At 40.7% G+C, this 10,936-nt stretch overlaps 1 protein-coding gene across 6 annotated transcripts in view; it reads left to right on the forward strand.

Annotated features, from left to right (window-relative positions):
• PDGFD (platelet derived growth factor D) overlaps positions 1-8,912 on the forward strand; it is a 146,442-nt gene extending 137,530 nt beyond the window's left edge. For all 6 annotated transcript variants that reach the window (XM_027635456.1, XM_027635635.1, XM_027635542.1 and 3 more), the window contains one exon: positions 8,716-8,912. In XM_027635456.1, the coding sequence (XP_027491257.1) occupies positions 8,716-8,850 (135 nt within the window). In that variant the 3' untranslated portion in view covers positions 8,851-8,912. The remainder of the gene's footprint in view (positions 1-8,715) is intronic.
• The last annotated feature ends 2,024 nt before the right edge of the window (positions 8,913-10,936 follow it).

Raw genomic sequence — 10,936 nt, forward strand, 5'->3', positions numbered from 1 at the left:
ATTATTATTAGGCATGCATAGTTAATCAGTTTTATTCTTATTATCCTTTGACACTTAACTCTAATTTTACTTAAATACCTGGCAGTAAAGGCCCTGAGGAAGGGCCTCTCAGTATGCCAGTTTTAGAACCATGGAGACAGTTTACTCTCTTAAAAGCCAGTTTAAAACCTATTAACCTTAACCAAAGAGCCTTTAGTTGCATAATGAGGGACAGAGCTTCACACTTTATGAAATTCCTAGCACTGTTAATTTGGTTAAAAATCTCTGCCTACTGCTGCAGGAGAACAAAGGCCAGAAGACACCAGAAGGAAGTATTAGGTAGTGGAGCAAAGCAGATGTTTGTAGTAGCTGAAATGGAGTCCTACAGATCCCAGATCACTTCTCTTGCCAGGCTGATTTTCCCTAACTGCTATTCTGGGGCTTTATCTACTGAGCTCCGGAATCCACAAGAGTTGTTTGTCCTGCACATGAATATGGTTGTCCTCAACAGTAAAAACTTGTCTGGAGATCATTTAAAAGTTGAGTGGAATTTCTGAGCTACCCAGTGTTTCTGGGCGAGAAGGACAGGCAGGCAAATTTTCCAGAAGGGATGGGCTCCTTTTTGGCTTCATAGCCAGTATTGGAATAGCTGCATGCTGGCAGCTGTGAGGACCCTAAAGTCCAGTGTTGGTTGACAGAGAGGCTTCTAGTGCAGAGAGATTCCAAAGTTATATTCTCCTTATGCTTTTAATGTTTTTTAGTTCCCCCTTAGTTCCTGTTCAAAACCTCACACTGTACTCATCACCGAGCACTCCCTCCTAGCCTAGCCTCTCAGGACTAATAGCTATCACGTGTAGCCTTTAATTTCCCCAAGCTAAGAGCGCTGCTCCAGTTCCCTGGATGGAATGTACAGATCTTTTCTATCTTGTCCAATTGTAAGAAGTGATGCAACAGCAGGAAAATGAGAACATGAGAATGCCACAGTAAGGGGTAGCTTTTTTTATTGCCCTGGGGAATGTTAATCATGAGATCTCAAGTCTTTTTTATGGCCTGGAAGTTTGCCATGACTTTACCAAAATACTCTGTTTCCAAAAATAAACAGGTTCATAACTTGGGTAAACAGATAGTTTTATAGGTGGGGTTTTTTGGGTGTTTGTTTTGTTTGTTCTGTTTTGCAGGAGTCTTGTGATGCTCTGTGGTTTTCCATGGCTTCTGGGTTTGCTTGAGACCAGAGCAAATACTCTGGACAAAGACTCATGACTTACCACATAATATCACTTATGGCAGACTGTGCCCAGGAGACATTTTCAGACACTGCCAGGACTTGGCCTATTTGGTTTGAACGGTCCATGATACTGTTATGTTGTAGGGCTCCCTGCAGGGGAAAGACAAAGCAACACATGGAAATGGATGCAACACACCTTAATCAAATGCTCAGGTCTACTGCTGTCTTAACTTTCTGAAGGGGACTTGAAATGAAAGCATGTTTTTCGTTGCACCACATTTCTTTGGAAATGCCTGGAGCTGCTCTTTAAAGAGAGGTGGGCTCTAAACCTGAAGATCACTCAGCCCAGAGTAGGTGTGGGGGAACTCGGGGCCAGAACTCAGTTCAGCTGCAGCTACAGCTGTCTTATCCAGCCAGCATGCATATACCTCAGAGAAACAAGAAATCAGTTTCCCCATCTCATTGCTGTAACTGATGAGATGTGAAATGAGTTTCCGTAGGGAATAAGTGCTCTTAAGGTAGCAACCAGAATTTGTCAAAGTGCATAAACCTCCACAAACACAGTGCTGAGCAACACAGCTAAAAAGCATATAAGGAAAAAAGCAAAGTAGTGAAAACTGATTGCATCTTTTACCTACTTATTTTTCTCTCCTGAAAAGACTGATGTGTTTTTCAGTGTCTATGAGGTGCTTCTTCCCTCACCCCCTCACCAGCCCCTTTTTGAAACATTATGCGTCCATTCTAGTTTTATGTTGACTCCAGCTTGTCTGTTGCCTTCACAGAACATGCATTCAATTAATTCTCAGAGACAAGGTTTAGATTAGTGTTAGGGTGGTAACTTCATAACCTTTGGTTGTCCTGAGAGATGCAGCAGGCATCCCAGAGTGCACAATACTGTATCTTGGTGCAAGTTGCTGGGACATAGAAATAGCTTTAACTGAACCCAACGATGTAAAGAAAAAACAAAACAGAGGGAATATTATAGGGGAGAAAAGAACAGGGAAGCAGGAGAGAAAATAAAAAAGTGACATGGAACTTCAGTAAGACAGAGGAGTTGCTGCAATGGAGTTAAGAAATGTAACTAATACAATTTGATGTTGTGGGGGCTTTTTTCTTTTTTTTTTCCTTTATTTTTTCAGAGAAATGAGAAGCAAACCTTTAGGAGGCACTTGAGAGAGCAGACAACAATTCTCACTCTGTCCTTACACAGGGAAACATAAGATAACTGGTCAAAAAATGATCCAAATGCTGCTGACACAACTAAGGGAATTTGCTAATGGATTAAAAAGAGCTAGAATCATCAAAGCAGTGCGCAAGGAATATGAGACCATAGTCTGATTGTTGTATATCCTGGAGTTGATAGTACATGTATAAAGGAGATAAAAGGTTGTTATGGTAATAAATGCACAGAATTAGCCTGACAAAAGACTTAATTCGTAGAATATTATACAAGAAGCAGCAATGGGATTTATTTGGAATGCAAATACAAGGAAACAGAATGAGTCAGAAATGACTGCTAGATCATGGGATGAGCAGAGAGAGAACAGAAGTACAGTGAGAGACAAAGGTTCATTTTTTACTAAATGAAAATGAAAGTTCTTGAGTTGACATCTGGGAGTTAAGCAAGTGAGACATCCTGTGATACTGTTAGGACAGAGAGGCAATTTCTTAAGGAGGAACACCTGTATCTGGTTAGTGATGAAACAACAGCTGGAGCCTAATACACACATAATTCCTGACAAGATCACCAAAAGTTAGGGTCTTGTTGGTGTCACATATGTCAAAAACATCATAGCTTTAGCAACTGCTTCAGATACCTCACTTTTAAGCCAGTTAATGTTTTCCCATCTTTGTTTGTATTCATATAAATAAAAAAAATATAAATAATAATCCCATCTACATTTAGTAATCCCTTAGTTTGCATGCTACCACTGATCAGCAAACCAACTCTTTTTTCTTGTCCCTAAACACCCTGTAATTATCTCTGGTAAGAAAGAATACATCTTTGAGTCTATGTCATTTTTAGGCTCTGTTCCTACTAAAGGTCCTTATGCTAAATTATGAACCACATTCCCATAATGCTTGGTTTCTTATACTCAAAACACAGCTAAACTGTGTGTGACCTTTGGATTAGATAACTTTCAAAAATTGAAGAGTAAGATTTTTTATGTCTATCAGAACTTGGATCTGTGATGAATGTTTTGCACTTTTGATGCTTCCTCTTTTATGAATCTCAGACAAATATAATTTGGTTTGCATGCTAGAATGATGGTATTTTTAGATATGCAGAAGGAGATTAGATAATGCTGAATAGCAGAATTTTAAAATAAGTTCTGCAAAGTACAAGTTTCACTATCTAAAATAGCGTCCATAGTTGTTCACCATCTTCTGTCACTAGAATATGGAGCTAATTAGATATTTGGTAAGTCATAGTCATGTTTTTGAATATCTGTGGTCTTCTTAAGCTAATCAGAAAGAAAAAAAACCTGAATTTTGTCTGAGGCTTGATATTTCCATTGGTGTTTGAACTACTGGTTAAGAAATTAAAAAAGAGTATCACTATTTTTCCTAATAAGTAAAGTATGTTAAGTAAAAAAATGGCTATGAGGAACTGGATACCTCCTCTTTTTTAAGTGTTGCCTGTGTTTCCTATCACTCTTTGCTTTTTAGTACAATAAAAGTCAGCCATCCTGGATTGTCATGGCTAAATGTTGCCTGACTTCAAAGGTCAATGATACCTGCTTAGGACCATCAGCAAATGCTGAAAGGATGGTTCATCTGGCTCTACCCATCTAAAGCTGCAAGTCCAAGCTTTGGGCTCCTTTCCTAGTTACCAAAGATAGACTCACCAGAGGTGGGTGTTTCAGGTGACTCATTCTCTGGAGTCGCTGCTTTGTTGTGGCTTCTACTGGAGACATGCCAGGTATGGGTCAGGGTGAACAGGTTATCTCCAGCTGGGTCCTTTTCCTGGCAGTCATCGCCACTCTGCTCTCCTCAGCCCCTGATCTTGAAGTGTTCTTACAGATCTGCTGAGATGATAGGGGCCGTCAGCCCTGACCTCCTGTGCTCCACAGGACACTGGAGAGCACCCTGCTGCCCCCAGAGCATGACCCAAGTTGGTACTTTACACCTCCTGGAAAGGCAACCCTCAAACAGGCTGGAAACCCCAGAGTTTGTTGGAGAGCTGTCGAGGTGATGAGTTGGCCTGACTTAAACAAGTGTGCCCTAATTCCACTTCCATGTCTTCTGGCTTCAGCTTCCAGATCCCGGGTTTTGCGATGGCTTTGCTCTCCCATTTAAAGAGGCTTTCAAAAACTGGCATCCAAATTCAATACATGATCAATGAACAAGATTGCTGGCAAGGAAATTTTTATAAGCATTTTCTTTATATTTCCTACAGCACCACTCCGAAGGGAAGTTATGCAGTGGCTAGAGTCATCTCACCTTGAAACTTCTCAAATGCTCAGGCATATCTACAAAGTAAAATGCCATCCAGCATATTAGTGTGCTCTTATGGGGATTTCTGCAAGAAAACTGCCCTGTTCCCCTTTTTTTATATTACCTATAAACAACAAATCCACCTCAGAAGCTAAATAATCTGTCTTGATTTTAATTGTTTTAATAGTTTTATGATCATAATTTATTCAGTGTTTGATGAGAGGGATATGGCTGTAGTTATATACTCTTTGTGAGGCAATCTGAAGAGCTGAGGCACCGCAGTTTGATGAGTAGTGACAGACATTGATTCTTTAATTTGGAAACTACAAGGTTATTCTTCTTTTCCACCCACACAAAAAAAAAACCTTTTGAGCATTCCAGACCTTGTCATTTCTATATTTTCTTACAGCTACTGATCCCATCTAAAAAGGAGCAATAAAGTTTCCTGAACAGGATTTCTTTGAACCGTTTCCATTAATTCAGTAGCTCCTCACCTTTAAGGACCTGACCATATGATGAATAAACAGCAGCTATTTTCAGAATAAAGAGTTTTCTTTCACCTACTGTGGTCACCAGAAATGGCCTATCCTTCCAGGGAATTTTCAATTCTCTTATATTTAGCTGAAAATAAAACTATTAGGTAGATATGAGACAGAGAGTTTTGAATATCAGTTCTGTGATCAGCTGTTAAAGCAGTTCTGCAGAGGGATCTGGACAGACTGGATTGATGGGCTAAGGCCAACTGTATGAGGTTCAACAAGGCCAAATGCCGGGTTCTGCACTTGGGTCACACCAACCTCAGGCAGCGCTACAGGCTGGGGCCAGAGTGTCTGGAAAGCTGCCCAGAGGGAAAAGAGCTGGGGGTGCTGGTCAACAGCTGCTGAACATGAGCCAACACTGCCCAGGTGGCCAAGAAGGCCAATGGCACCATGGACTGTATCAGCAATGGTGTGGCCAGCAGGAACAGGGCAGTGATCATTCCCCTGTACTTGGCACTGATGAGGCCACACCTTGAATCCTGTGTTCAATTTTGGGCCCCTCACTGCAGGAAAGACATTGAGGTGCTGGAGCAAGTCCAGAGAAGGGCAGCAAAGCTGGCGAAGGGTCTGGAACACAGGTCTGATGAGGAGCAGCTGAGGGAGCTGGGGTTGTTCATCCTGGAGAAGAGAAGTCGCAGGGGGGACCTTATCACTCTCTACAACTACTTGAAAGGAGGTTGTAGCAAGGTGGGGGTTGGTCTCTTCTCACAGGTAACAAGTGACAGGAAAAGGCAAAATGGTCTCACGTTTCACCAGGGGAGGTTTAGATCAGATATGAGGGAAAATTTCTTCACTGCAAGGTCAAACATTGAAACAGGCTGCCCAGGGAAGTGGTCACCATCGCTGGATGTGTTCAAAAAGCATGTGGATGTGGCATTAGAGGACACAATTTAGTGGTTGACTTGGCAGTGCTGGGTTAACAGTTGGACCTGTTGATCTCAGAGGTCTCTCCCAGCCTAAACGATTCTATGATTCTATAATTTCAGCTGTGTTCAATCACTGCTTTCCTATCTGGTGAAGTGTCTGACAGTTCATTTTCTTATCAGCAAAGCCCATATACTGTGCTCATGCTTCTTAATAAAAAACACAGGGAAAGTCCCCAAGCTGTCAGATGGTCTATTAACTTAAATACAGTCCACATCTTTGCTCTCATCCCATTGCCTACTTTCATTTGCTCTCAATTGGAAAAATCAGGTCTAGCTACCCATGACCTTGCAAAGTGCCAGTCATCTGGATTTGTCAGATTTTGCTGAAATGCTTCTTTAAAAAAGGAATTTTATCATGAGTTCAGTGTCAGCATTTGTACTTGATTTTAAAAATATGTTTTCTTTAAAAAAGCATCTTTGAAGCTCTGGTCTATTTTTATCTCTGTAGTAATTGCAGCAACCTGATTGGCTTCAATTCCTTTGTGTTTTGGGTAACTGTGTGGTACAGCATATTGTCCTGGTGTCCATCAGGATTTGTTGCATATATTGATGCAGTCAATGTTTCAAATAATTTGAAAGATACAATATTTTTGTTGCTTAAAAAAAAAAAAAAAACAACAAACAAACAAAAAAAAACCCACCATGTCTCTGTGTTTCTAAGAGGGAAAAGTAATTCTATTTTCCCAACACAATAAAGCAGCAGGTCTATACCTTGCCTAGGCACAGTTCTTCCTCTCAATATTACATAGGCTAAATATAAATTTTATCACAAAAGGGAGGACAAAATAATAGACTGTGTTCAGCACTTATCACTTTTGTTATATCCCATGACTTTTCTAGCCTCAAGACATTAATGGTAGAGAACGAATGGTATCATCCCAAAGGTTGCTAACCTGTCTGCCCTTCCCCAACTACTCTGCACAGCATCTATGGTTCTCCTTTGGCAAGTCATTCACATTTACTTCTGGGGATTTTCTAATTCTGTTGAAAATGCTAATACTTTGTTAATCTGGTATGCAGTCTCTGTCCTTTCCAAACCATCTCAATGCTTGTATGGTGTTACAATGTCAAAGTACAGAAAGTACATTGTAAAGAAAAAAAAAGGATTGTTGAGTAACAGTATGATCTGCTAGTTAGGGGACCTGTTATTTAAGGCAGAAGTGTGGGTGTTTCAGAGGTTGAGGTGCTAAAGATGTCTCGGTCCCGCTTCCCATTTGTCCAGTGACTTTGGTAGGTCATACACTAAACAGATGTCTCTCCATCTTTTGAACAAGAAAGAGAAATCTAGCTGATCTAGCAGTCACTTGGCCAAGCTAGCATGAGTCACATCAGCCTACCAAGAGGTGAGACATGCTAGCCCTAGTACCTTACCAGTGCATGGTTTCTGGACTAAAGGGCTTGAGGCCACACTGAGCTGAACCTACCCACCAGCTTACCGCCAGCTGTGGAGCTGTAGCCTTGCTATCTCCATGTCCTGCTCCCCATCAGTAAATAAGTGATTTTAAAATGGAAAGGATCTGGTAATGCCACTGGCAGTTTTTCTACTGATGTGTTGCAGAGCCTCGAGCAAATCAGTTTCGGATTCTCCATCTATGCAAGTTTGATAATTATGCATATCTCTCTGGGCAATGTGCTGTGAGATTTGGGAAGAAAAATGCTGTAGGAGATTTAGGGTGTTCTTAATCTTAACTCATTCATTGTACCTAATCCAAACTAGTATTTAAGCTTCAGGACTGAACTTATAAATTAATATCTCTTTTGTTAAACTACTGTAGGCCACGAACAGCAAACTAATGAAATAAAACAGATTTTCTCCCCTCAACCTATGTCCCCATGCTAGTGTGGGTATGACGTCTTACACAGCAACTCAGCCTCCAGTGGTGGGCTCACAAAGCATGCCCCTGCAAACCACCATCCTCCTCAGCTTTTCCAGTCCATGGTTTACATACGCTACCACCAAGTATGATGTATACTTACCTAGGAAATAATTTTGTTGACTTGTTTGTTTAAGATTATTCACAGTAAATTCTCCAGAAATCATTTAGGTTGAGGCAGAGATTTTTAATATAAGCCAGCAGAAGTCAGATTCCGCAGAAACTCGATGAGATCTCACACATATTTTGTGCAAGCTCCCTCATCTCCTTTTGTCTTCCACGAGTATTTAATTTTTGAGCCAATTCTAATGATATGTGCTTCAGAAATTTCAAATGGCACAAAAAAAAAATTACTTGTTCTTTAGAGGAGAAATATTATACAATGGAGAGAAGGGGCAGAGCAACTCAAATATGTATGGGACTGCAAAGATGAACCAAAGGAAATATGCTTGATAATTCACATGCAAAGGAGCAACTCTGGATATGGTTAGGAGACTGCGTCATATAAAGATACCTTATGTAGAAAATAATCCAGTCTGTCAAAACTCCAGGACAAACAGTACAGCAAGATGTCAAAGAGTCCAAAGAAAAATCTGGAAGTAAAACAAAAATGTATCCAAATTAATGCTGGTCAGGGCCATTAAGGACTGTTGGTGCCCTCAGGGCCCCAGCACTCTCATCCTCAGATCTCCAACAGTGTTTTCTAATCAATGCATTTCTGTTGATCCTCCCAGGTGCTGAAATTCATCCCTGAGGCTGGGCATACCAGAAGAAAAGGCAGAATCAGGAACAACATGGCCTTAGTTGATATACAGCTGGATCACCATGAGCGTTGTGATTGCATCTGCAGTTCAAGACCACCCCGATAAAAAAAAAAAAAAAAAAGGAGAAAAAAAAGAAAGAAAGAGAGAGAAAGAAAGAAAGAAAGAAAGAAACAAAAAAGACACACTAATTGCATTTTACTGGATGTTTACTTTTAAGCAGGATTGCTCTGAGGACCTTTACTCGCTAATCATTTGAAATTTGCTACTAGCCTGCCTTTGCAATTAGCAAACATGATCTCTCTGTTTCAGCATAGCTGTGCTGATTAGTGCCATGGCAACTAAACAGGTATATCATAGGTTTATATATCAGCATCCAAGAATATAAGATTATGGTTATCTGTAGCTAGATTCTGAGGGTTGAGATTTTAAAAGCTCAGTTGCAGTCCTTAGGCACACAATGCGCACTGAAATTAAACACCAGGTGCATAGGTATTTGTTGTAGCTGACAATGAATCATAGAATCATAGAATCAGCTGGGTTGGAAAGGACCTCTGAGATCATCAAGTCCAGCCCTTGATCCACTACCACCATGGTTACTAGACCATGGCACTAAGTGCCACATCCAGCCTCATCTTAAAAACCTCCAGGGACAGAGAATCCACCACTTCCCTGCACAGCCCATTCCTGTGCCTGATTACCCTCTCTGTAAAGAATTTCTCCCTAATATCTAACCTAAACCTCCCCTGGCAGAGCTTAAGACCACGCCCTCTTGTCCTACTGATAGCTGCCTAAGAGATCAACCCCCACCTGGCTATAACCTTTCAGGGAGTTGTAGGTCGAAATAGCTTTGTGTTTGCTTCTCACTCACCAGTTCCTACACTCAAATTCTACTGCCATTTCTACCTCCTCAGCTCTCCTGGTAGTCAGTAGGGTTTTGTGGGTATAAACGAAGAGAGAATTTGAGCCTGTATGGCTGCCAAATTTGCCCCACTCTCAGAGGGAACTTCCCAGCATTCGGGCCCAACAGAGTGAGAGAGAATACAGAAAATCCATCACTACATGAAATAGTCAAAGTCTCACTGTTTGTACTCGAGCAAATCATGTGCTGAAATTAGCTTTGCATAAGCCAGGACACTCATGGTGGTAGGGGGGTGTGGAGGCTGGTGCTTTTCCCCTGGTGACTCCATGGGAACCATCGCCCAGGTGCTTCTGCAGGAGGGGGCTCCAACCCAATCCCCAGGTGAATCCCTGTAGGCTGGGACTGATTCTGGTCACTACCTACCTAGTCTGGACTCCTGCCCTTTGCCCAGAGTGGCCCACAGTTGCCCAGGAGGAGTCCCCTCTACACAAAAAGGGAGACAGCCTTCCTCTTGTATCCTCTTCACAGCAGTTTGAGGAGATGGAGGAGATGAAGATAAGGCACTTGTTTGTTGAAAATATTGATTTGTTTTGCAGTTGTGTTACTGAGAAACAAAACTGTGTTTGAGATTTAATTATCATTATTTGGTTTGGGGTTTGCTTGTTTGTTTGTTTGTTTTAAATATGGATTATTATAACTTTGTCATATATGCATTAATTTTAGTTATCTGAGGTTAGTTGTCTCATTCCAGCTCTGTGTATTGCCATGGTTAAACTGTTGACAGTGAATTTTTTGACTGCCTTTTTCTTAAGTACATTAACTCATTAAGCAATGTCTGTCTGTCATGGAAAATGTGCATAATTTGTTAATTTGCAGAAGAATATTATTAAACAGCACCTCATAATAAAATTAGCACTTTAAAAGCTACAACATAACTTCCTATGGCTTTTAAAATATTATGAAAGTGCTCTAACTAAAAAAGGAAAAAAAATCCTTCCAAACTAGCTTTAAGGATTTTTAAATGCTGCTCCAAAAGTACAAAAATACAGACAGATTTAAGTCTGGTGAAGAGTTGGAGTTTTGATCATGAATGTAACAGAAGGAATAGGGTGGCTGAGGTTTTATATTTAATAGTAGACAAAGGCTGCATTGAATCATCCATGTTGCCTCGTGTCTTTCTGTCTCTCTGAAAGAGTGAAGTAGTTTGACAGTAGTGTGTTATAATTAGTGGAAACTGGCAAGTGATATAAAGTAGTATAAGGCTTTCAAACCAGTATGTTTTAGCACTCTACAGGTTTGTTACAAAAGTGCTCTAATATTCTGACTTACCCT

The sequence above is a fragment of the Corapipo altera genome, unplaced genomic scaffold, assembly GCF_003945725.1.
Source record: "Corapipo altera isolate COAL_440 unplaced genomic scaffold, ASM394572v1 0, whole genome shotgun sequence".
NCBI lineage: Eukaryota > Metazoa > Chordata > Aves > Passeriformes > Pipridae > Corapipo > Corapipo altera.